General features: G+C 38.0%; 1 protein-coding gene across 4 annotated transcripts; it reads right to left on the bottom strand.

Moving 5' to 3' along the window:
• LOC128607666 (DDB1- and CUL4-associated factor 1) lies at positions 1 to 26,362 on the bottom strand. 4 transcript variants are annotated; one of them, XM_053624744.1, is made up of 25 exons: positions 26,145 to 26,362; positions 23,221 to 23,344; positions 23,039 to 23,127; positions 22,829 to 22,902; positions 20,681 to 20,794; positions 19,859 to 19,996; positions 17,328 to 17,876; positions 16,173 to 16,274; positions 15,818 to 15,976; positions 14,132 to 14,311; positions 12,137 to 12,346; positions 11,674 to 11,843; positions 10,106 to 10,230; positions 8,767 to 9,829; positions 8,064 to 8,282; positions 7,715 to 7,913; positions 6,852 to 6,934; positions 6,623 to 6,707; positions 6,160 to 6,393; positions 5,874 to 5,967; positions 5,004 to 5,108; positions 3,378 to 3,451; positions 3,145 to 3,237; positions 1,180 to 1,465; positions 1 to 1,036 (listed from the first exon to the last, which is right to left on the bottom strand). In XM_053624744.1, exons 2-25 carry the CDS (start codon positions 23,334 to 23,336, stop codon positions 981 to 983), a joined length of 4,617 nt encoding a protein of 1,538 aa, XP_053480719.1. In that variant the 5' UTR covers positions 23,337 to 23,344; positions 26,145 to 26,362; the 3' UTR covers positions 1 to 980. The 4 variants fall into 4 exon arrangements, with proteins under 4 accessions (XP_053480719.1, XP_053480721.1, XP_053480718.1 ...); XM_053624746.1 differs by having other exon boundaries at positions 23,051 to 23,127; positions 26,145 to 26,361; XM_053624743.1 differs by having other exon boundaries at positions 1 to 1,039; positions 26,145 to 26,356.
• Between the last annotated feature and the right edge of the window lie 953 nt (positions 26,363 to 27,315).

Below are 27,315 nucleotides of genomic sequence, written 5' to 3'. Positions count from 1 at the left end.
TCACAAAGCTGGGTCGTTTTAATGGTGTTTATAGTAAAAATACTTTGATACATACTGTACAATGGATCTATACATTTAGGAAGGTATCATCTAAAATCAAATTGTAGAAATTATGGCCAAAAGACATGATGCAATGAAATGCTGGTATAGGACCACTGGTGCAAATGGCACTTGGATTGATTCTGCTTCATTACAATTCAGTCCTCACTGATGTTCCAAATTGTACACATACCGAAGTATGCAAATAGGGAGACGTAACTTCTAAAAGGTAATCTTTTTTTAAAAAAATTTTTTCTAATCTGAGCAAACTTAAACGAAAATAAAGAAGATAGCCAGAAAGGCATTTGTACCTATGAGTGACTCTGAATAACAAATATACTGGGAGCAATATGCCTGGCAAAAATGTAATATTTAAGATGAAATCAAGCAAAAGATTTATCAAATTGACACACGCACACACTCACATCCACATAGCACCCATTAAGCGTACTGTGGAAGCTCAAAAGACATTTTAGACCATTTTAACAAACATCACCAGCTCTTTTCTGTGGCCAAACCCATTGAAAGAGACAAATGTCTAATACACTTCATCTTAAAACGAGTGTCTACTTTTTTTTGTTCTCTTAAAAAAGGGATACTTTCAAAAATGTGGACTTTAGAAACAGATTTTTTTTTTCATGAAAACTAATTTGTTTAAATTTTTATTTATAAACTATCACACTTGCTTCATCAAGCAACCCTTGAAACTATATGATCCTTTAATCATCCAATTCCAGTAATATCAGCATTTTTAAAGAGCCGTTCAGTCTAGTACACAAGAAGAGCCTTCTTGTATAAGAGTCCTTGATGTAACCAGTCAAGTGCTTTTCTTCCCGCTTTGACAACATGTTTGAGATTGGTCATCTTTTCTCCCTCAGTGGTATTCACCTCTGAGGTATGAATAAGTTTGTGCTTCCTGTTTTCTCTGCATCCTCCATGGCTCACTCATTCAAGGAAAGTATGATGTCGTCTTCCAGGTCTGAGTTATCTGAGCTATCTGCTGGAATACGAGAGCAGAGAAGGAAAGCGTAAGAACACTACAATAGAGAAGAAATGAAAAGTGTAAAGAATGAAAGTAACAAGCAGGCATTCTAGACTATAATTCCATATTCATAAAAAAAAAAAAATCCATTAACTCACTGTTATCCATAACTAGCTCTACATCTCCCTCATTGTCCTCAGAATCATCCTCTTCATCATCATCGTCGTCGTCGTCGTCATCATCATCGTCATCATCATCTTCACCATCTTCCTCCAGGAGACGAGCCACCTCTTCATCATCAGATGGGGAAAAATCCTGCTCACCATCTTCCTCCTCCTCACCATTATTTTCATTCTCCAGCTCAGCCATCAGGGGGTCTGTGTCGATATCATCCATGTCGTCATCCGAGTCATCATCCTCCTCATCCTCCTGATCTTCATCCTCCTGGAAGAGCACAGACCAATCAAGTTTCATTACATACAAGTAAATAACATACATTAATGAATCCAGCCAATCGGATGGTTTTAGCATGATCTTGTTATTTTGTCATTACCTCGCTGTGTAATGTCAGTTCACTACCCCACCCCACCCCAAAAAAGCTTGATTACTATTTGAAACACTGAAAGAGAAGTCAGAGCAATGACATGGATTAGTCTAGATTTCTTGCTATTGGACAAGGTGGTAGTTAGTTTAAGAATTAAGCTACCTTTTTTACAACTTCAAGATGGCTTTATGCAGCTAGGCAAAAACCATCATATTTGTTTTGTTCCATACTTGCTAAAAGTTTAAGTTAAAAAATGTGTGCATAAATAAATATAATTAAAAAAAACTTAAAAAAACAATATCTAACTTTTAGGGATTTGGAGACCTCCAAGGTGGAAATTGTCACTGCAGAGGAAAATTGTGTAATGTCAGTTGTACTGCACATCTCTATGAAAGCACCTGGCCTTTTGTATGAGAGACTGCAGCTTCCAACTAGCAGGTACAATATATTATATACAAAGGTCATTTCTGATGCTCTCGCCATCTGCTCTTATCCAACACTGATCTACACTCCCCAAATGGTGTAGACCCGAGTTAGTATAATCTTAGAATACTGTGTAAAACAATGAGCACATGTATTAAGCACATGTATGTGGCTCCCGGGAGGAGAACGTGGGAAATATCAAACCTCAAGCACACACTAATGATACTAGCAGCATGAGACTCTTGTAGCCTATAGGCAGTTTACTAGACAGTAATCAGCCAATGTATGATTGCCATGTATTCTTAATGCAATCATGCATGTTGAATAAACCAAACATGTATGGTTACAACACACCTGAAGCAAAGAAAAAGCTGGTGCATTTTCCAATAAACTTGCCCAACTAACAAGAGAAATCTCCTGTTCTTCATCTCACATGGACTTGTTTGATTGCTCAACATGATGGATCAATAATCTACATTGGATAACACTGGCATAAGGTGTTTGAATTATACTACATGTCCAGACTCCCATATGAATGCCTCCATCTCCAAATTAGTTTTTTATAAATTATTTCTTATACATCATCAATAGTCTACTACTGTGGTCAGGCTACTACCAAAAGTTGCTTATTGCAACTTGAAATATTGGTTTGGAACTGAAACAACAAGGACCTTTTAGCATATCCATGTCACATTAACCCATGTATGTATCAATCCGGACCGCAGAATCGGTCACCATCTTCAGGAAACAGCTAAAGACCCACCTCTTCTGTGAACATCTAACAAACCCCTAAATTTGAATTTTTTTAAAAAAATTTACTCTGGCACTTACACCTCTACTCTGTGTACTTTGCTTCTTCTGGAACTCAATTAATGGATCTTGTATGGTAGCACTACTTTTATTGTTCTCTGCCTGATATCGCTTTGCTTGTATTTTCTCATTTGTAAGTCGCTTTGGATAAAGCGTCTGCTAAATGAATAAATGTAAATGTAATGTAAATGTAGACTGCAATAGCAGGTAACTCCTGTTCATAAAAGTAAAACAGCATGTGCCAATTCAGCTGCAACTTCTACCCAAAGTATCTTTTGAAGGAGAAAAAAAAACCTCCAAAAAAACCATTGCATAGCCTAGGAAGATTATGGCAAGATCTGTTCACCTGATCCTCCTCATCCTCTTCTTCCTCAGCCAGTCTCTGTCGGCCAACTCCATAAAGTCGACACACTGTGTCCATATTTATAGAATCTTGATTCTGTTGTGGAGGAATGCATTACATCAAAAGCCTTAGTATTACAAGAAAACACAAAGCCCCCCAAAATCGTTTCAACTAATCTTTTCAGAAACCCACTAATAATAATAATAATAATAATAAAAACAACAATAACAACTTACTTCAATGACTGCCAGGTAACAGTCTTTTGTGTCAGTACACAGATCAAAAATGTTCCTCTTCACATCAATGGTGGCTGACAGGAGAGAAGAAAAAAAAAAGAAAAACAGCAAGAAAATGTATAGTTATTCTTAAATCTCTGTATTCTTATACCAAAATCTCTGAGGCAAGGAGGGAGAAGCCAGGTTGTGATGTTGCACACCTGATTGGGCTAATCAGTGGGAAAGAGAGCGAGATAAAGGAGCGGCTAGAAGCGAGAGAGAGAGAGAGAGAGAGAGAGACACACACAGACACACACGTGTTCGAGTTCTGTTTGTGTGTTTTATGTTTGCGTTTCGTTTATTATAAAATTTTATGTTTATGTCCAGCCAGTTCCAGCCTCCTCCTTGCCCGACTTTAAAGTTTGTTACATTGGTGCCGAAACCCAGGAAGGAGGAGGGACGCGCTGTCAAGAGAGCTCTTGCGGCTGTGGAAGGATCGCGATGCAAAGGAGGCGGTGGTGCTGGAGCAGTTGCCGAGCAGTACGGAGGAGCTGCTGCCGTCCGCAGGGAGGCGGAGGAACCTCTGCAGTCCGCCTGAAAGGGAAGCAGTTTCTGCCCGCCAGGGGATGGAAGACCTGCTGCCGTCAGCCGGGGAAGCGGAGTACTGGCTGCTGTCTGCCTGAAAAGGGGAGGAGCCGTATCCATCCATCGGGAAGGCAGAGGAGTGGCTGCTGTCCACCGGAAAAGGGGAGGAGCTGCAGCTGTCCGCTCAGAAGTCCAGTGCCATCAGCAGGCATTGTGGGGGATCACTTCCCAGTGCGCTGAGAAGCAGATGACAGCATATCTGAGGACCGGAGTGTTTTTTCTCTACCTCCCTCTCTAGCTTGCTTCTTCTCTCTGCCCCCTTCCTCCTCCTCCTCCTCCTCCTCCTCCTCATCATCTCTTGACTGGCTGGGCTCTTTGCCTACAAACAAGAGGAAAGTCGTAGCCAAGATAGCAGCACCGCCCTCCCGAATCTGGCGGTGGCGGAGTGTAACAAGGAAAAGGGAGAAGCCAGGTTGTGGGGATGCACACCTGGCACTGATTGGGCTAATCAATGAGAGAGAGAGAGAGAGAGATAAAGGAGCAGTTGGAAGAGAGAGAGAGAGACGCACGTGTACTTTGTGTTCCGTTTGTGTGTTTTATGTTCTGTTTGAGTTTGGTTTATTATTAAACCTTATTTTTGTGTTCAGCCGGTTCCCACCTTCTCCTTGCCCATCTTTAAAAGTTTTTTACAATATGTAATAGGATGTTTTGAACTATTGTCTTGAACTACAACTCCCTTTAATGTGATTTACAAACTTCAGTAAATATATGCTGATGCTGCCATTTTGCCTTTGAAATCATCATGTAATACTTAAGACATATTGTGCCTACTTCTTTAAAATATTTTTCCTTTTTCCCTATTATTTTGATTTAATTTAACACTTAATTTTCCAGATAGTAAAACATTTGAAAATAATTTTATACAATGAAGAACCTCTCCCTCTTTCCCCACAATTCCCTCCTCACTTAATTCCCTGTGTACACTTAACATTAATAGGAGTAACAGAAAAAAGGGCAGGAGAGGGTCAAGTGTTTATCCAGTGACTGGATAAAAGGTTGTACCTATCGGTTTGTAGTCAGTAGCATCAAAGGTCCTGAAGGAGGATCCAAAGGGACTTTTCATCTGCTGCTCCATCATTTCATCCTCATCATCAGCCTGAAGCATGGCTAAGAGATAGCATTTGGCATTTAATATGACAAAACAATCAGCTTCATTGGTATTTAGAAAAAATAATTTTGCTTCAAAAAGTGTTAAAGTGCCTTTACAAGCAAGATAACTGTTTCAGAACTATCCCGGTCCCTCAGTTTTAAGGACCCCCATGTTGTGGTGATATTCTCATTTTAATTACATTTTTTAAGCGATGATGCATAAACTACCAATAAATTCTAGAGAGCATTTAACTGGACAATTCTGAACCATACATGTCCCAGCCCTGGAGGCGGGTAGCTTGTTATCAGTAAACATTGTCCATCAGTGTGTCTGGCTATACATCTTCCTGCATACTATTCATATTTCTAACCATCACTTGGTTGAATAAAAATAGTTGGAGCTCGAGGTTGTGGTTATGCGCCAAGCACCCAGAGGCATTTTACCAACTTGGGGCTCATTCAATGCTGGAATATGTTTCTTCCTCAAACAAAGCAAGAACACGATTAAATCTTTATACACAATCAGGGCTTCTTTAGTAGTAAGTAAAAGGTTCTCACTAATTTCTTTGCTATTCTCTATATTTAGCTAGCTCACTAAGCATAATGTCAGGTTTGTTTAGATTTGGCAGTGTGGTATATCTCGAAAGCTATTCCCTATTGTATACCTCAGGCAAGTGTCACTTTGACTTCCTGTTTCAGAAGGAAATGTGAGAACATACAGACTGAAATCACAGCTAAGAAGCCATTTCATGGGGACCTTGAGGTGTTTCATGGCATCTTTACCTCCATAAATGACTGTTCCATTGTTGTTGAACACAATTCTGCACTGATCCAGCGCTGGTACAGTGTGCAGCAAATGGAAAGTCCTTAAGTCCCACTGATATTGTAGTTAAAGAATTGAATGTACATCTGTAAACTATGGAAAACATCTCAGCAAGAGTTAGTGTCTAAAATGTACACACTGGCAATTTAAAAAGAACCTTATTAATAATCTTTAATTTTGTATATAAACTGTTGGGGGGGGGGTAAACTAAACAGTAAAATAGGACCACAAATGTTGGAAAGATACTATCTCTGTGTTGATGATGACTTCAAGGCCGTTAGGGTGGAAAACGCCACTGATGTTCATGTTGAATTTATCAAACTTGTGGATGGCCTGCGCTGAACGCACATCCCACATAACCCCATCATTTAACACAAGGTCATCAGTCGGATTGAAGGTGGCGCAGTTCCGCTTGTAGTTGTTGGCCAGGTCAGGGTTGTTTAAGGTCAGGGTCTTTTGCCCAGTTTGAATGTCATAAATCTTCGTCATTGAAAAAAAGAAGTAGTAAAGAAAGAAAATAAACAGAAAGAGAATAAATAATGAAGCTTGGTAAATCATGGAGCACATAAATCAGTGCTGCTTTTTATGTCTATTGTAGTTTACAATAAGTAGACAAAAGATGATGGCTTCTTTTGGCCTTCTATTTCAAAGATTAATTCTCCAAATTTACATTTTCAAAATCTGCATATGGAATATGTAAGTTTCTTACATGGGCAATGTGTTCCTTTGTTCCTATTACTCTGTCCTGGGAAAGCTTACTGAATTCCACATAATGATCATCTAAAAAGGAATGCCTACACAAAAAGGGAGGAAAAAAAAAAAAAAAAAACACCACCACACAACCCACTCAGAAACAGTGATAATCAAGTGTCTTGAGCATTGTGATTACAGATGACATGTGCAGCAAGTTTGTTTAGAGTTGTGTTTGTTAGACTCACTTCATTATGAAGACAGATTTCATTCCCCAGAGTGCAGATAGAGGATAACTCCATGAAGCAGATGTCAACAGTAAAGACCCATCCTGTAAAATACAAATTCTTATAATATAATATTATATATTTAAATTATTCCATTTCAAATTATATAATATAATATTCTAATAATATACATGTTGATTCATATAAGGAATGAATTTTATTAGCAGATAGGATGTACATGATAGTTTTTTTGTTTTTGTTTTTGTTTCAATTAACTAAAAACCACCCTGCAGTAAATGCATTAATTAGGTGTTCACTTTTGTCTCATTTTAATGTTTTGGAATATTATATTTTTGTAAATTCTGTTATGGACTTGCTCATGCAAGCAGACTCTGAAAAGTATGTGCATAATTTTTTGTTTCAAGCACAGATTTGGAGACTAGGAAAAGGCACAGTGCTGGAAAAAATGGTCCTTGTGCACTTTTTTCTTGAAGTGTTTCATCTTGTGATGACAATGGTCACAAAATATGAAATTGTGTTCCTATGAATGAGGAAATCATAAGAAATATGAAGAAATATGAAACTTTATTACAACAATTAAGGCAAGCATGAATCTACAATAATACAGATTTTTATTTCGGGCACTAATTAAACAGAGACGCTACCTGAAACTACAAAATATTTTAAAAAACTCACAGGACAAAATTTTAATTCAATTAAGTGTGTTAAATATATTTGTTAATTACATTTAAAATTATATTCAAATTCTAACTTTTTTTTTTTATTTTTAAATTATCCACTACAATCCATTACAGCAACTGTTTGGGTACATGGCACAAAGGCACATCCTCCAAGCAAACATTATGGTGTATGTGTGTACATACCCTGGATGGCTCAAGGTGTGTGATGGCTGAACTATGGCAGCTGTAGCTGGCTTCCTCTTGTCCACCGAACACATTGTAAAGTTTGAGCTGCCCAGTGCATGTGCCCAACATGAGGAAACGCTCCCGTGCTGAGAATGCGCAACACATGAAGCCGCTCTCATCCTCCTCTGCTTCCCTGAACACTGAGATTGGCCTGAACCTTAATAAATCCAAAAAAACAGATTATATTGTTTACAAGAAGTACGCATGTTCTTAGTTACATTGTAAAATACTATGCAAATACAAAGACACTACACACACCACATTCCTTGAAATAACTGCCAGTAAACTGGCATGTAAAATCCAGTACCTGCTGAAGATAAGTTGCCTGTCAAAGCAGCCTCCATCCACCCCCCCATATTTTGGATAGGCAACCCTGCGTGTGTGACGTGCTGTAAAGTTTGTGGGTGCCTGGCATCTCTGCTTTGGCTCTGGACACTGGTGAGGCATGAACAGACTGAACGGGGGGCACGTGGTGACCGGGTTCTTACAACGGGCATGCTGCTCTCTCAGGTACTCTGTTATAATACTACAAAGAGAGAAAATAGAATGTAACCACAACACGTGCTTCATGCCCAAGAATGCAAAGAGTGTGAAAAACCATAATTTGAAGAATCTTATAATAGGATAATTTTGATTTTGAACACTTTTTGGTCACTGCATAATGCATTCTAACAGCAGGTACATAGACAAGCACAATCCTGATATGATTTTAAGATTATAAATACAGTAAATGACAAAATCTTCTCTGTGGTGGAAGTTGACAGTAGATTTTCACAAACAAAGCAATAACATCAAATTGTATTATATTTGTCAGCTTTAAAGAAACAGACACACATTCGTTTAGAAAATGTGAATGATATTAAATTTGAGCTGTAAATATGTAAAAGTTGAGTGCATTACACTTAACATCCTGGTTAACTGTAGTGTCCATCCAACCATCTTAATAAAAGTTATGTTTTTGATGATTTCTTTTTGTAAAATTATAAATAATAAAAAGTGTAGCACCAGACCTATCAAGAGCTGGAGGTGAAGGAAGATGGCGGTCCAACTGTTTCTTCATAGCTGGACTCTGGCTAAATGCACCATGGTCTGATTTCTGCCTCAAAACACGTGGTTTCTTCAATCCTGCGGCATAAGTAGTCGGCCGTTCCCTTGAGAACACGATTCGACCAACAAGAGAGCCAGTGCTGTGGTGAGATGATGTGGGAGGGGCTGGGGGTGGGAGCTGTGAGGTAGATGGGCGGGGCTGTAGGTGATGAGATGAAGTAGTCACATGAGAGGCATGGCCTCCGAGCCGTGCTGCCACGCCATTGGCAAGGCGAGGACTCCGTGGGATGGCGGTTGGTGTGGGAGGCGTGGACACAGATTGTGAAAATGGTGCTACGCTGGCATGAGCGTGAGAATGGATGCCCATAGGTAGGTCGGCCTCTTTGGTTAACGCTGAAGCTGTATCGGTGAGACCTTTTGACAACAGATGATTCCGAATGAGCAGAAGCAACTCCTTCTCAGGGAACGCGATGCGTGTTTGTGCTACAACGTTGGCACGCTGCAACCGTGCTAGTGAAACATCTGTGCCTATTAGCAGCGGCTTTCCAGATACTTGCTCTATTAACTCAGCAGCATATTTACAAAAGCGTACATGGTCGTTGCGTTTATCTTGAAGCACAGGCTCCTTCATTAGCTGCTGGATCTGCCCACTGCTGAACAGTGGTAACTTGCTGATAATCTGCCGCACTGTGGTGCTTCGTGCTAAACCCACTAATGCTTTACATGCTAGAGCACGGATTTGGTCAGCATCTGTTATGGGCATTTTGATTGTGAGCAGCGAGAGCAAGACCTTGATGCCATTATTGGACTGGACCACATTCCACATTTTGGCCAGGACACTTTCACTTGTGCGGTGGCTCTGAGGAAGACGCCGTCGTGGTGCACCCGAGATGAATTTACCGATGCTGGAGATACGCTTGTCAGGAGCGCACACACAGTTAATCACCACCTGCAGAGCTGACTTCTGGATCTCGGCATCATTCACAAACACCTCACCCTCAGCCACCACCAGGACGATGCTCATGCCTTAAATAGATTAGCAAGCAATTACAACCAATTTAACTGAAACAAGTCTACATAAAACAAATTTCAATTCTAATTTGCTACTAGGAAATAAACAGTGTTGAATTTTGTCTTCTATTCACCAAAATAAACATGTGATTTCATAATTTACTTCCCCAAAATATTATATTAGACAGAATAAGTAAAGCGATAGGAGTTCTATTATCAATCTATAATTTTCATTGCCTACTTGGAACTCGAAAAACATCATAATCTCATCATTATTCAACAATCCCTCACCTACTGTGGAGATGGTCGACCCGCCTTCATCCAGCACAGACACATTTTCAGCCAACAGGAGCTGCGTTTTTGGGATAACAGTCAGAATGCTGAGGATGTCCAATGCATACCGCACTGTGTCACTCCTGGGAGATAAAATATCCACAGTCAAATTCGAAGATATCAATATTACAAAGGCTGGGCAATAAGTAATAGGTCAGTTAATGAAACAATCAGCAGACACTATAATTTAACTCATAGTTAAACAGCCTTTAAATAAAATTGTTTAATGTTATTACTCAATAATTATTTTAATTAAATTTAGCAGACTGTAGTAACTAATTACAAACCATAAAAGGCAAAGCCGATAAAATGCAGAAACTTTGTAAAGGCATTAAAAAATGTTGCATTTGTAAAAAGCAAGGAGCCTCTGTATATCATGTGTAAACATGATGTGTTTGACATTTTTCTGCTTCAACATAATGCATTTGTTCTATGTAATTTATTGTACCAGTGGCAACTCTCTTACTAGGCTTTGTTTAGTGTGCAGTTCTCTTCCCCAACCACCAGGCACTAGAGTGCTGAGCGTTATGGTATAAGTTGTGAGCAGAGTGTTGAGCAAAACAGAACAGTATGGTTTGCCTCAAGTTCTCAGGCTGCTCTCAGTCAAATCCTTGCTGAGAAACTACAGTTTGCTGCTCAATTGTAAGTGATTTTATATTTAATTTATTTGTTGTGCAAGAAATGTTTATATTTTGGGTTAGTAGTCTGAATTTACTGAGAAAGAGAGGTTTCTGTAACCATTTCTGTTGCATGCTATGCTAAGTGGTTGTTTGTTTGAGATCTAAATGGTTGTTAAATAATGAATGGTTCTTAGATAATACTACTGGTTTGATATTTTTCTTTATTGTACAAGTTAAAACACAAAGTAATATAATACAGGTGAACCCTCTCTCATTTATACTTATAGCAGCCTTTGAGTTAGACAGACACAGAGACTGTTTTAATATGTCAAATCCTTTGTCAGCTGATCAGATATTAAAATCTGTTCTTGTACTATTTCATTTTGTCTCCTATTCTTGTTAAATAACTTTTTGCAGACATCAAATATATTGCATCAGATATACTGGAACAAATCTAAGTATTGTGATGTATACAGTGTGTGTATGCATCAGTTTCCACATTTTGTAAGATTAAAACCTGGAACTGAAATGGAATTAACTGGGAGTATATGTCATGGGTCTATAATATTGAGGGAGAAAGTCAATATAATTTGCAAAATTATTTATAAATAAAAAAAAAAAGAAATGCCATGATTGTATAAACATGACCCCCTCTACACTCCTGGTTTAGAGCCCCCTCCTGTCTGCAGGTGAATTGCAACAAATGCCTTAGTGAGTATTTCCATCCTCATATCTGTTAAAATAAAAATAGTATTTCCTCCAATCAATTTCCACAGCAAAATAATTAAATACTCACTGCAGTATTACACCATTTAATGTCAAGCCTGTAAATCACACAAATCCACAAAATTTGTGTGTAAATCACACAAATATTAGCGTTTCTAAATTCCCTATTCTTCATCTCACCTGCCATAATATGTCCTCCAGTCACAGGCGATGGAGATGAGCTGTAGCAGGAGCTGCACACAGGACAGTTTGTGGAAGACCTCAGCAGGCTCCCAGTACAGGCGCACAGGCCCATGCTCAATGAGGAATTCCACCATTTCAACCACCTGGTCACGAGTGTAGGAGCAAGGCTGAAACACACACACACACACACACACACACACACACACACACACACAAATCTATAGTATACCATTATCCATACACACTGTTTTAAAAACCTTTATTTTTATTTTTTATAAAGGTGGTAACAGTCTATAGCAAAGCAGACATATACATCCTTAACTGCAAAGTAATATATTTGAAAATATGAACAGTATATGTTTGCAGGTATGCATGTAAATCAGGCAGTTTTCAAAAGGTCTTGCATGTTAGAATGTGCCTTGTGAAAAGACTGCTGGTGTATAGTTACTATTGACTGTACCTTGTAGTAAGGCTGGGGATGGATGAGTGCTCCTCCCTCTGTGCGCTGAAGACTCTGCTTTACTTGTTCCACTTTAATAGCCAGGTGGGCTTCAAAGTACCGGCGCAGAGCCATGCATGTGTGTTTGGCTGTCTGCCTGCTGGAGAAAATCTCATCATCGCTCAGCAGTGCCCCCTGATCCTCTGGATTCAAGATCTCCAGAGTACTTATCTGCATGCACAAAAAAATTATATAACTTTCCATAAGATCCAGAACTAGGCATATGACAATTACCAGCTGCAAGAAAAATATCATTGTGTAAGCTTTCAAATACCATCATCACAATCAATGTGTTCCACCCAAGCAGTGATTTGAAAACACTTTAACAGCAGGGATGTGCTTAGGTTGTAGAGAACAATAAGACCATCACTGTACTTAAAACAGTCCCTGTTAACTAAGCCTGCAACAACTAATTGATAAAATCAATAATAATCGATAATTAAAATAATCGACAACAAATTTCATTATGGATTAGTTGGGTCTGTGACGTCACTCTGGATAATCCTAGTCAGTGACGTCACTTCACAATGGTGAAAAACACATTTCTATGAATAAAACCCATGAAAAACTGCAGAGGTCACAAAGTGAGCTGCTGCTGGAAAAGTGCACGATCCAGGTTGTCCAAAACATGAGAATGTTTTTTATTAAGCGCTTCAAACAAGCAAGTGTATTAACGTGGCTTGTCATGTCAGATGCTGCAACAGATGTGCGTGTTGTTTAATGTGCTCCAGACATGTTTTCTTCAGTGCAGAAATGACATTTTTACGTTTATATCCATATCTGTAAATGTTAGAAATTCATGCCAATATTTCCATTTTACATAAAGGCTTGTCCTAACAACAAGCAAGTCTCCATCAAACTTCAGTGAATGAGCATGAGTCCCCACATGCGCATCAAACAGCGTGCAACAGAAATAAATTGCAATGACTTATGTTGTTTGATGCTATTATAAACAAAAGTAATTATGTTTTTTATGAGAGCAGTAACTGTAATGATTTATAACATGTAATTGTATATAATTGTAAAAAGTGTCATTTATTTATAGAATAAAGTAACACGTTACTGTGTTCAAATGAGTGAATGTGTGTGTTACTGCAGAACATTCAACCTCTTACCAGTTAACGCTTAGTTTGTGCTTTTGTTTTTCTTTAAGCATTTTTAATATAGTGATTTAACTTCTGCTTTAAAGCTTGTGGACAACCAGTTGTTTTTTTTTGTTTTCAAAATATAAAATGTTAATATTTTTAAAAATCCTTTGTACAATCTATAGCATACCCCACATAGATGCATTTAATACCTTTTTCATAGCCTTCAATTTGCTCAATGTTTGAAGGACAACACTGGACAGAACATGAAATAAAGGCCCCCACAGAAAATAAAAATCTGCCTTTTAATCCAAATAATCGATTAATCAAAGAAACAATCGGCAGATTAATTGATAATCGTTAGTTGCAGCCCTACTATTAACCTTCCCTACATTGGAAATTTGTTAGTACTACATATAACACTATTATTGACTGAACTAAACAACTTCATACACTATGTTATACTGGTTTACTAATCACTGACACTAGTCATGTTCTATCACAAGCTCACACATTAGGTAACTCAATATCCACACAATTATTGACAATTATCAAACTAAAGACAATAAAGCAACCTAGCTAACAAGAAATCGAACGTGTGACTATAAAAATGTTTTCCCAAAATTTTACTCATTACAAAGTAAGAAGTCTGAGGAGAAATCTGAAAGGGTGTTGCCTTCTTAGCCCAATATCTTAATCAATGAGAAAACAAAATAATATGGCATATTATGGGTGTTTCGTGGTCACTAGGGTACACAGCACAATATTCTCCACTATATTTTCAGACAGTGGCACACTCTGAAAATAGACAACTGTAAAAGTGAAAAGAGATATAGCTTTGGACAGTGTATGTTCCTGTCTGGATACGTACCAGGTTGACAAGGCGTCTCAGGCCATCCTGGTTGTCGAAGAGCTCGAGTACAGCTCGGAACGTGAAGCAAATCGAAAAGAACATGGTGGCATGACAGCAACCGGAGGCATGTGAACACTCCAACAGCCACAGAGTGTAACTCACCACTTCCGCTAAGAGGGAGTGGGGTAGCATACACACCTGTAAGAGTAATTATGACTATAGCAAATGAAAATAGTTTATGCAAAAATTACAACAACTGATTATGACAATGCCTTTTCCCCCCATGTAGGTAATGGATTTTGTATCATTTTAAAGGGATAGTTCACCAAAAAATGAAAATTCTGTCATCAATTACCCACCCTCATGTCGTTCCAAACCCATAAGACTTTCGTTCATTCTTGGAACACAAACAAAAACATTCTTAATGAAACCTGGGAGACTTCTGTCCCTCCATTGACAGTCCAAGTAACCAAACTTTTCATGCTCCAAAAAGTTCATAAAGGCATTGTAAAAGCAATCCATGTGACTCCAGTGGTTTAATACCAATTTTATGAAGCAATACGAATGCTTTGTGTGTGCAAAAAAACAAACAATAAAATTAAGACTTCATTGACGAAAATATCTTCACTTCCAGATGTTCTCACGATATAATGAGACCCAGAAGCGCTGCACTGTTTACAGCAGAGGAAGAGGGACTCTGTACACAAACTGAGTGACATGGAACAATTTTTGTAACAAAGATGTCTTCACATTTCGACATGGGGGGCTTGGATTTTTTGTCCACTCTTGTGTCAACACAACACGCATGTGTTGTGGGTCTCTTGTGAACGCACGTTGGAGATCTATGTAGAAGTGAACATATTTTGTGAATAAACACTTAATTTTAGGTTTTTTTTTTTTTGCATACAAAGCATTTGTATCACTTCATAAAATTGGATTTAAACCCCTGGAGTCACATGGATTACTTGAACTTTTTGGAGCTTGAATGTTTTGGTTGCTGGACTATAAACAGAGCACAGAAATCTCCCAGGTTTCATTAAAAATATGTTTAATTTGTGTTCCGAAGATGAACGAAAGTCTTATGGGTTTGGAACAACATGAGGGTGAGTATTTGATGACAAAATTCCATTTTTAGGTGAACTATCACTTTAAACATATGGAATTAATGTTTTTCCAAAAGCATTAATCAAAATATATATTTAATGATCAACATGCAAAAAATCTGGCTTAAAACCTAAAAAGTGATGAAATAAAAACAAGAAAAAAAAACACAACAATACGAACAAGAATTAAAGTTAAACTTAAAGTTTCAAAAAGAAAAATAAGCAAGTTTAGCCTTTCTGTGCTTCTTACTATTGTCAATTTTTCCACAAGAAAGTTCATGGAAGAAAGTGTACAACTTGAATATCCATTTCTCAATAGGTGTTGGAGGTGACAAGGTCTAACTATATGGCACATCCACTTAATGAACTGCAGTATTTCACCCAACAGGACAGAAGAAGCAAGACAGAGTATTCAGGCAGCAAATCTTTCTATCTTGGAGTTGTAGCACGCTACCTATATAGTAAGTACTGTTAGCACAAATATGGCTATACATGTGTTTCACCCCTTCCAGCTGGGAAGCAATTAAAAACAATAACAGCCTTTATTGTCAAATAGTACACTACAGTGAAATTTTTGTCTCTGATTGACACCACCACTTACCCTCTCCATAGCATCTTGGTTGTAGGCAAGGTAATAGAGACACAGAGACACTCCTGTGGCAGCCATGGATGGCCGCGGGATTTCCAAAAGCTTCTGCACTCCACCATGAGCCACGAATTCTGCTGCAAACTTCTTATGCAGCAGGAGAGAGGCCAGGTACTGTAACAGAAAAGAGGATTGCATACCAAGTACAACACAAAAGTTTAAAAGTTTTTTAAAAAAAAACATTCCCATAAATTCCAGACCAAAAAAATGCATAAAATATATCCTATCAATACAATAAATTTTGTTCATAAAAGTGTTGTGTGTCTGTGGATTCTAAGAGTTTAGTATATGATTAGGTGGAGAGAGTTACCTTGAGGGCCTCAAAGGTTAATTGGACATCATTGGTCTGTTTTAGATCCATGTAATGCATGAGGAGCTCTCGAGCACGAAGTTGCATGAACACAGCCAACAGCTGTGCAAAAAACATCACACTAGTATGAGAAGCATGAACAACATCTCCATTGTGTAAGTGAAGCACACAGCTGTCATGTCATGTTCAGGGGAAGGAAAAAAAAACATGGCAGAATAGTGCACTTCTAACAAAGTAAACCGCTCAAAAAGTCAAAAAATTTGTTGCTGCTTTTCCCTCTTCCCTCTCCCCCCCCCCATTTTAAAATCTTATGAATGCCTGTGTGCATTTCACTTTCACTTACACATTAGCAGCAATTCTGGGGCAGTGAGTTCATTATTATTCTTAATGAAAAACAGAACAACAAATCCAAAATATTGTCAGATAGGCACTTTTACATTTCACTTTGAAACCAAATCTTCCGCCATCGTCTTGTCGGTCAGCTCGCTTCACTCTTGTCACGTGATAAATGAAATCTGACTCCTGCTGATCTGTGCTGTGACTCTGACTCATTCTGCTTATGCGGAAATGAGCAGACGCGTTCAGTTTTTAATTTCAGCATCCATTCTCTAACTGAACTAAATTTACATTTATTCATTTAGCAGATGCTTTTATCCAAAGTGACTTACAAATGAGCAAAGGAAGTAATAACTGATTTTTTTATTACTATAAAAAAGTAAAGTGACAGTTGGGGCAGTGCTGCAGTGGGCAAGCGATGTAATCAGTGTGCGGCCGAACACCGTGTAAGGCCAAGAACACTGACTATCACAGCAAGCCTATAGGAATGTAAGAATATATTGAATAATCTTAAAAAAATGCGTTAATAATTCATAAATAAACAATGATACACCACAATTAAGTGCAATAAAACATTTCAGGACATGTATAGGACAAGTATTAATTTTAGGTGGCACCACTGTCCTTCATTGATTATTTTCTTATAACAGCATGTCCCATCAAGTTTTATTCCTTACTTATATTTAGGCTTGTATTCCATTATATTCATGTAACAATGGTTTTACAGCAATAGATTATCTGACTATAGTGCTACAAGTTAAGGTAACATTAACTTACCTCACAAAAAAACATATGAAAAAACCCCAAAAACAACCTCACCTCCTGGTACTCCCCCAATGGTGTGAGGTACTGAAGAATAAGACGTTGCTCAATGCCTGCTGTAAGCGGGTACAAGTGGTAGCTGTTCCCAATCACCCACGGGCTCATCTCTGACCAGCTGCTGTTAGACAACTCACTGAAGTTGCGCTCTGGCTCTGGCAATGAGAAGTTCAGCTTCTGTTTGGCCTTCCTGCCATTCTCTTGCTCCATCCTCTTTCTGAAATCTCTTGCTCCTTCACCAGGGTTCTCCAACTCAGATTGGTGTGGCACAGCCAATTTCATCACACCTTTGACACCAGAGTGGACTCGACTGCTACTTTTCTGGGTTAAACTGTGCTCAGGAGAGACCGCTCCATCCGATTCGTGGCCGAAACTGTTATTTTCCGAGTGAATACGTGAAGGGCTGGGCGAAAACTTGCCATCCACTGCTTCCTCATCGAGAGGAAGCAAGGGCTCCATGCTCTTGCGTAGACTGGGCCGCTTGAAGTCCTTCCTGCTTTCTGCATCTTTCTCCTGGATTTCTCTGAGCCTTTGTAGCATTAAGGGAACCTGGAGTAAAAGTAAATCAGGTAAACATAAATTAACTCATTAATTATCTAAATTAGCTTCTCATAGAGTAATAATAATAATAACAACCTTTTACCATTAAATTGTGTTATTGTCATATAATATTCTATCAGCACATGTTCTGTTAGTCCACTCAATCATATATTCAGTGTATTAGAATAGCAGTATTAAGAACAGAGCAGCAGCTTAACAGAGCTATATTTCACACTAAAACACAATACTCAGTAACTATAGCTTCCAGACAGAAAATAGATAAAAGATCTCCAGGAAAGGAAACAGACAAATGGGGCATTTATGGATGGATGGGTAGAACAAATCCCAGAAGCATACAGTGGCACAAAAACAACAATGAAAGAGATCACCATAATTTGTAATTGTTGTCTTGCACAACATATACCATATCAGATATTTTTTTTTTTTTTTTTTTTTTTTTTTACAGTGAAATATAGAGATATTTCTAAATAGAACTCAGTAGACGAGATTTATGTATAATCACTAGGGATGTAAATCACAAGTTTCATGACGATACGATATAATATTAATTCTTTTAGCCAGTGATTTGATATTTGCTGATACCTCAATGACTGCCACGATGTGATTTTGATTCAATCGATTCAGGGGCCTGCAATTGATATTAAACGATGCACTATATTTCACACAATTACTAACATTTCACAACATTAATTCAGAGGTGCAACCAAAATTTACTACATATTTCAGTGCAAATAAGGACCTGTGACGAACTTAAACTTTGTCCAGGAAGTGGCAGAAATTATAGTGCCCTAAACAAAGGTCCATCTAGGGTCTGAGTGGGGCCCATTTTCAGCCGAGGAGTTTAATGCCCATGACTGGGTCAATTTCTGACAGTTCTTACGATCCCGTGTTTTTATTACTGACATGTTTCAACACGAATATGAAGATAAATAACAAATGACATACTGAGTATTGTTTTCAGCTACAAAAAGGCCAACTAACCTTAAGAAAAAAAGTACTGGTTTGCATTCAAACAAATATGAAAATACTTCAGTAAGAAATATACTTTTTTGGCAGCTACCTCATGCCATGGCAATTGACAACAATTTGTTTATATCTCCATGTAGAGATGTAAAGGTATGAAAATTTCATATCACGATTATCGTGACCAAAATTATCACAGTTATCAGTATTATCCCTGTATTGTTAAAATGTGCTGAAAAATGTACAAAAAGTACTAATATACATACACTGTAGTCATTTAAACAGGTTTTATATTTGACTATAAAATGATGGACAGATGTTGTCATTAGGCTTGTTGAGATCATTAGTTGAGTTAATAGAACATGCCGGAAGGCAGTGACGGCGCTCTATAAAATTGCCAACCTTCCAAGAGGACCAAATCTGAAGTGTGGTTATATTTGGGATTTTATAAAAATGCTGAGGGAAACTTAAAAGATGGTAACCTTGTCTGCAGAGCTTACCAGAAGAAAGTTGCTGTGAAAGGGGGCTTTGGAGCTTCGTTGGTGCTTTTCCCTCTTTTCCCCCCTCGCTTTTAAATTGCTTATGGATGCCTGTGTAACCGTGTGCATTTCACTTTCACTTTTGAATTAGCGCCAATTCGGATGCGGCATTGGGCTTACCGGGAACCCCGATTAGCCACTCCGGCTATGGTCCATCATAAAAGTTATACATGCATTGATGTTTATCCATTGCATCGATACATCAGATCATTGGTTATTTGATCGATACATCAATCCATATCAATGGATCGTTACACCCCTAATAATTGCATATTTACATTTGAATCAATATTTATCTGTAGACAGATAAGGCTTAAAACTTTATCAGAGAATAAAGTAATATTCTTGACTGTTCTGTGCATTAAAGCTATGTAATAAAACTGCATATTAATGAACAAATGTATAATTTCTTTGCAATAGCAGATGTGTTGAGTGATGAAAAAGTGCCAGGTTGAAAGTGGCACAGACCAGAACGGAGTTCTCCTCACGGTAGTTGGCAGCAATATCCTGGTTCTCCATGGCTCCTCCAAGCAAACCTGTAGCATAGATTCTCAGGGGCTCCTCAGCCTCCCGGGCCCATTTAAACAGGCGCTCTACAATGCCCTCCTACAAAACACACACAAAAACTTACATTGTTAAAAGGACGTTGTGTATACCAGGGTCCCACTTAATACTTTGCTTAACAAGTCCAAACTAAAATAGATGTGTGGCAGGTTTACTAACATGAACATGTTTCATTTGGTTCTTTCTAATGAACCTGAAAATCTGATGGGTACTGCCAGACTGAGTTGCCTGATGATTAACTGTTTGCTCCTGGTTTGCCTAGAAAGGGTAACTATATAGCAAAACCATGATCAGTCCGACAACAATTGCTAATGCTACATTCTCACACATACAGTAAATATAATAAATAATATGTACATAGTGTATGTAATGCACATAAGACAGACGCAGTTTAGTTTAATGTGAATTCTAAACTGGAGTCTGGAAATCATAATGCTTAATCAAACATTTGGCTAGTTTTCTCATGCTGAATTTATTCTTAATTTAATAAAATATAATATGAAGAACAGGTTTTGACAGTCACTGTACTTGACTGTATATTTTTATATTTAAAGAGACAGGGCACATAACTTGATGCATAAAGGCCAAGATGCTGTGATAGTGACAGGTTCAATTTCAGGTCAGTCAATTTTGGCCCTTAAACCTCAACCACTCACCCCTGCAATTGGATTGTCTACTGCTTTCAATAAAACAATGTCTTGTCTTGAAAAGCATAGTCATCTTTACCTTCTCTTGAAAGACCACTGCAGTCTCCAGGCCTGGCATGATGTTCAGCAACAGTCGGCATGCTGCAGTGTTCAGTGGAACTTCTCTGCTTGTCATGACATACGAGTTCACCAACTGTAATACACAACACCCATGTAATAATCACATAAATCTCTAATAATAAATCATGTCATAAACCTGCACTGTACATTAGCGATCAAGCTCAATGTGTTCAGTTTAATAGGCTTGACTTCTGTACATGTAATATCAATCCATTGGCAATAACAAACCAGTGGTAATGTCACTATGTCAGTAGTAGTAATAAACATATATAACAAACAAAAACAGACAGCATAACTAGCACAGTGTAACAATAAATACATCATCTAGGACCATGGTTCTCAAAGTGAGGTCTGTGAAGCATAGCCAGGGGGTCTGTGATTTGAAAATAAAAATTGTTCCAACCTACCTTTTAAACAAATGATATATTTTCAAACACTCTGGTAAAAATGATTCTATTTTGCTTTCTTTTCTAATACTAAATTATTTTAGCATTTATAAATTACCATATCTAATACTAAATTGTTTCAGAAATTAAAGCTTTTTATTTTTTATTAAATTAAATCTAAGATAAACCAAGGCAACCTGAGTAAACACAAAACACAGTTATTAAATGGTAATGTTATTTATTGTAGCAAAAAAGCTATCTAGGCCCAACAGGGCCTGTGTGAAAATGTATTTGCCCCCATATTTACTAATTCCCAAAATCTATGAAACTGCATTCATAATGGGGTTCAGCCGGACTAGACGCAACCAGGCCTGATTACTGCAAACCCTGTTCAATCACATCAACACTTAAATAGAGCTTTTACAACAGCATAAAGTTGGTTAAAAGGTCTTACCCAGTAACCAAAACTGAAAGAAATTCCAGAAATGATGAGGAAGAAGGTGATTGAAATACATCAGTCTGGGAAGGGTTACAAAGCTATTTCAAAGGCTCTGTGACTCAAAAGAACCACAGTTAGAGCCATTATCTCCAAATGGAAGAACTCGGTACAGTAGTGAACCTTCCCAGAAGTGGCCGACCTTCCAAAGTTCCTCCATGAGCACAGCAACTACTCATCCAGGAAGTCACAAAAGAGCCAAGGACAACATCAAAGGAACTACAGGCTTCTCTTGCATCAATAAAGGTCACTGTTCATGACTCCACTACCAGAAAGACACTGGCCAAAAAGGGCATCCATGGAAGAGGTGAAAACCACTGCTAACCCAGAAGAACATTAAGGCTTGTTGGAATTTTGCCAAAACACACCTTGATGATCCTCAAACCTTTTGGGAGAATGTTCTGTGGATTGATGAGTCAAAAGTGGAACTGTTTGGAAGACTGGGATCCCATTTCATCTGGCATAAACCAAACACAGAATTCCACAAAAAAAATCATACCCATGGTCAAGCATGGTGGTGGCAGTATGATGGTGTGCAGATGCTTTGCTGCTTCAGGGCCTGGGCAACTTGCAATAACTGAGGGAAACATGAATTCTGCTTTCTACCAGAAAATCGTAAAGGAGAATGTCTGGTCTTCAGTCTGTAAGTTGAAACTCAAGCACAACTGGATTATGTAGGAACAATGATCCAAAGCATAGGAGTAAGTCCTAGTCCTAGAAGTAACTTAAAAACTGATCTGCAGTTATCAGAAGCGTTTGGTTGTCCTTATTGCTGCTAAAGGTGGCACAACCAGATTTTACGTTTAAGGGGGCAATTCATATTTCACACTGGTGTTAGCTGTTGAATATTTTTTTTTGCTTCAATAAAAAAATTAATTTAAAAAATATGTATTGTGCGTTTACTCAGGTTGCCTTTGTTTTATGTTGTATTTCGTCTGAAGATCTAAAACTATTCAGTATGAAAGATAGATATATATCTATATCTATATATATATATATATATATATATATATATATATATATATATATATATAAAAATATAAAAATGAGAGAGAGAGAGAGAGACATATAGACACACACACACAATATAAAATGTGTTGTGTGACACATTTATACAATATGCTGAATATTTTATGCCCTGGCTACAAAAAGATTGAGAACCCCTGATCTAGAACCACGAGAAATTGCCATGTATGTCCTGTGGATGAAGCCATGCGTCTCTTACCGCATTCATAAAATCATCATTCTTAAATAGGATCTTCAACAGGTGTCCCAGCATGCACTCTGGGTTTGCCCGTCCTGACAGTTGAAAAACAAAACGTAATTACATGTGAAATCTTTTAGAGAACCCAGAATGCAACATTCAGAATGATGTGATATATAGTGGAAAAGGACCAGGAAGGAGAACTAAAAAACAATAAGAGCAATATAAAACCTGGATATAAACCTGGATGGCGGTCATCAAAAGGATCAGGATCAGCCTTGTGGTACTCCTCAGTCTCCCTCTCAACAAGTTCTGATATCCTGGAAAATAGGGGGGGGGGGGAACATGGACTGCTGAGTCTCACACTGACATCAGCGAGCAACTGCCTACAGTGTACGTGAAAGTTCTCTCACTTGGTCAATATGTTGACCAGGTCCTGAGTGTTGCCTTGTTGTTCTCGCTCCCATTGCTCCAGCAGAGCTGTGAGCTCTGCTTTCGAGTCCACGCTGCCTTCGATGGCAGACGCCATCAGGTGGTCTGCAAGAGACAGAGAGACATGTTATATAGGCAACCAGAGCAGTTTGAATAAAAGTACAAAAAAATAAGAAAGCAGGGGGAATAAAGTAACAGTACAGCAGCCTCAAAAGGGATACAAGTATTCTGGCAGGAAACTTCAACTGACTTGATGTAAAAATAAAGTGCGGCACTTTCCTACCAGAGTGGCTGTATGGGGGAATTTGTATTATCCGATAGCCACAAAAACATTCCAGATTCTGTCCAGGGAGGCCAAATAACCACAACTGATTAAGAGGCTAATGCTTGATTTATACTTCTGTAAATCATGTATATTTTGGATAAGACTTTGGCTGGTGGAAATATATTTAGCAGTTCAGATACTAATGGGGGCGGGGGTCTAATGTGTTGTCTTTTAGGTTGATTTTAGAGGATATAATGGATTTAAGTTGTTGAAATTACAAGGAAATATTTATTTTCTAGTCCATGATTTTCACCTAGATATAGGAATGATGAAAAATTGTTGTATTGGCATATGTGTTTAAGGTGTGCATTGTCTTTTTCTACCCATGTGGAGATGTTCATTATCTTAACTGTGTTTGTGAAGTCAGGGTTATGCCATATGGGAGTGTTCAGTTAGTTGGAGTGGTGAATTAATAGTTTTATAAAATTTCCACCAAGCTGTTAAAAAGTTGATGCAATTGTTGGACTATTGAAGCAGGGGTGGCATTTGATAGCTGTACTGATGAAGGGTTAGTCTGATATACTGATTTTATTGCATAGTGCCTGTTCCATATCTTTCCAAATGTCATTTATCTGACTGGGCTTTATCCATTTGATTAAACATTGGAGTTGGTTAGAGAGGTAAAATCGTTGAAACTTTGGTCTTTGTAAAGTGGTTAGTTTGATTCTTGGAGTAAAAAATTTTTTTTCCAGTAAAACTTAGTGATACAGGAGTTGAGTGATTTGAACCAAGAAAGGGGAGACTGAACTGGGATCATTGAAAATAAGTAATTAATTTTGAATAGTAAAGTCATTTTTATGGATGCTAATCTGCCAATGAGAGAGAGGGGGAGGTTTATCCAGTGTTGGATATCATTTATGGTGTTCAATAAAGGGTTAAAATTGGGTTTATGCAAATCTGACAGCTTGGTGGATATTTAGAAACCAAGATAAGTGATGTAATCAGGGCTTATGGGTATAGGTAGAGATTGTACTGTAGTTTCTGGGAGTTTGATGTTGAGAAAGAGCATAGATGATTTGCTGCAGTTAATTGAGTAATTTGAAAGTTTGGAATATTTTTTTGATTTTGCAAATAGTTTCTTGTATTGGTTCTATAGGGTTTTTGTAAGAAGAGTATGATATCAGCACTTTCTGACCAGGGTGGCTGAATGGGGGAATTTGTATTATCTGACAGCCACAAAAACATTCCAGATTCTCTCCAGGTAGGCCAACTAACCACAACTGATTAACAGACTAATGCTTGATTTATACTTCTGTAATCATGTATTTTTGCAAGCAAGGTTTTGTACACCTATGAGAAGGGTATAAATAAGACAGGTTCGACCTGCACTCCATAAGCAGGTTCTAATCCCTGCCATCCAATCTTGAACACCTAATTCTAATTTTCCTTACTTTTTTCCTTGTGACTGATCTGTTTTTTTGTTAATGTAAAATGTGAGATGACTACAAAATGTCATTTTTATGTGTCATTTGATAGAGTGGATCACCTCTATTAATAGGCACTGTTTCAAAAAGGATCAAATGTTTGGTTTTTCAAATATATCAAAGAAGCCAACAATTTCCATGGGGTGTACTTGTTTTTCACATGACTGTATTACTGCATTCCTTATCCAATATGTTAACACTCACTTTCATAAACACTTATCCTGCTCAGGGTTGCAGTGAATCTGTAGCATATGTACACCCTGGATGGGACACCAGTCCAATGCAGAACAAACACACACACACACACACACACACACACACACACACACACACACACACACCAAGGGCAATTCATATGGCATTTTTTTGGGGAGGTGGGAGGAAACCGGAAACCCATGTGGACACAGGGATGAGATGCACAGAAACACCACACAGACAGTAACCTGAGCCTGCCAATACAGTCGAACCTGGGACCCTGGAGCTGTGAGGCAGTAATGCTACACCACCACAAACCCCATAAACAGGAATTGAAAAAGTAGACATTCTCTGTAAATGTATGATCAGTCTTGCTTAAAACAAGAAAACCATCAGGGATAGAGACATAAGCCCTCTTAAATGAATTCCCCAAATACTACTGAAGTAAAACCGCCGGTTACATGTAATTATCACTTCTATATCATTTCCAGCCTAACAGAGTGACTTTTCAATTCTTACCAGACACAGTGTTTAGCTAGACAGTAGTTTTTGGTTAACAGGAAAACATTGTATTCAGCAGTCGGCAGACATTTGACTATAACAACAAGTTGTCCAAAATGTTCAAGCATTTCTGCCAGGGTAAACGTTAACAAATTATATAAATGTATGTTTTATATTATATACATATATATATATATATATATATATATATATAAAAATTACAAACTAAATATAACATACATTTATACACATTCTTATCTAAACAAGAGTTAGCAAACTAGCAACACAGAATTTGAAGTGACTAACTTAACCACTTAAAACAATACCAAATTAGCTAAGGAGCCAGTTACATGTGCTTCGCCTTTAGAAGGAAACACCAACACTGGTATAGACACATGCCTGTCACTACAGCGAGTTAGCTAAATGCTAACAGTATGCAACGTATGTTAGCATGCGTTACCTCAAAGGTGTGCCACCCAGTCCCTATCCTGTTTCTCAGCACACTCCACGTTCGGAATAAGGACAAGACGAATAACTTGCAAATATATCTCTTGAAAAGCCCCTTATTGCTTGCCTTTGGAACATTTAATTCCAATCTGCCGTGCGCATGAAGTTTATCATGGCAACCACAGTGTAAACGTCACCGTCCCGCGACCAAGGTCTCTTTTTAATGACGTATGTGATGTTTTAAAATACGAACTATTGATTGGTCCAGATTTCCTCCAGATTTTCCTGCGTCTTTGGGTACGTTCGTACGGAGGGTATTTTGTATTTACTTTGCTTTCATTAATAACCATGAAACCAGTTATTTGTGAATTATTACTGAGTAATTTGAGGTGGGTTGTGCACAATATTTTGTTAATGTATGCTGTTATCAAAAGGAAACGGAACTAACAGGTTGTAACGACGCTATCCTCCCGGAACAAATCGGACAGCGGACGAAGATCAGGCAGCGGTGGTGAAAATGAAATCTCAAACAGGTCTTTAGGTTTAACGCTGTCTTATGTTTACTGAATTGTATTGGTTCTCAAACCTTTTTGTAGCCAGGCAAACATTTTTGTAGGTTTGCCTGGCTACAACCCCCACAAAGAGGACTCATCAGAAACAATCTGGAGCACTGATCTCTCGGCTGATTCCTTTCCCTAGATCGTGCGTGCTTGCGTGTCTGTCTGTGTATTTTTTCCACACTGATTAGTGTTTGATCACGCTTTCTATTGTAATAACCACCAGAGTGCAGTGTAGAGTTATTTTTATTTGTGTATAGCCGTTTGTCCTAGTGAGGGCTTACAGAGTAAATGTATGTTTGAGCTTTCTTGACTGCTTTAATAGTTATATTTTTCTACATTAAATTGTTAATAAAGTGATTTTTCTATAAAGTCCTGGTAGTGTGATGTACCCTCTGTTCTCCATAAATCAGGTTAAACCTCGTTAAAATTTGTATATAGATGGGTTTATTACACTATTTATTGGAGCGTTTTATTCCTGAACAGTCCCACCCTTACAAAAAATTACTGCAGTAATGAAGTACAACTGTAGTTTTGCAATATAATGACGTATAACTGCAGTTAAGTTATACTGCACTAGTACAGCAATACATTGTATTGCAGTTATGTTGTATTGTTCAACATGTA

The sequence above is a fragment of the Ictalurus furcatus genome, chromosome 5, assembly GCF_023375685.1.
Source record: "Ictalurus furcatus strain D&B chromosome 5, Billie_1.0, whole genome shotgun sequence".
Lineage (NCBI taxonomy): Eukaryota > Metazoa > Chordata > Actinopteri > Siluriformes > Ictaluridae > Ictalurus > Ictalurus furcatus.
The sequence above is the reverse complement of the archived record's forward strand: the minus strand, read 5'-3'. Positions and strand labels throughout refer to the sequence as shown.

Coding starts and splice junctions, on each gene's coding strand:
- LOC128607666 (XM_053624743.1), bottom strand. CDS start 23,336: ATGGCGTCTGCCATCGAAGGCAGCGTGGACTCGAAAGCAGAGCTCACA. Junction 11,844..12,136: donor ATCCCCAGCCTTACTACAAG/GTACAGTCAATA, acceptor TGTGTGTTTCAG/CCTTGCTCCTACACTCGTGA. Junction 6,394..6,622: donor CAAAGGAACACATTGCCCAT/GTAAGAAACTTA, acceptor TCAATGACGAAG/ATTTATGACATTCAAACTGG.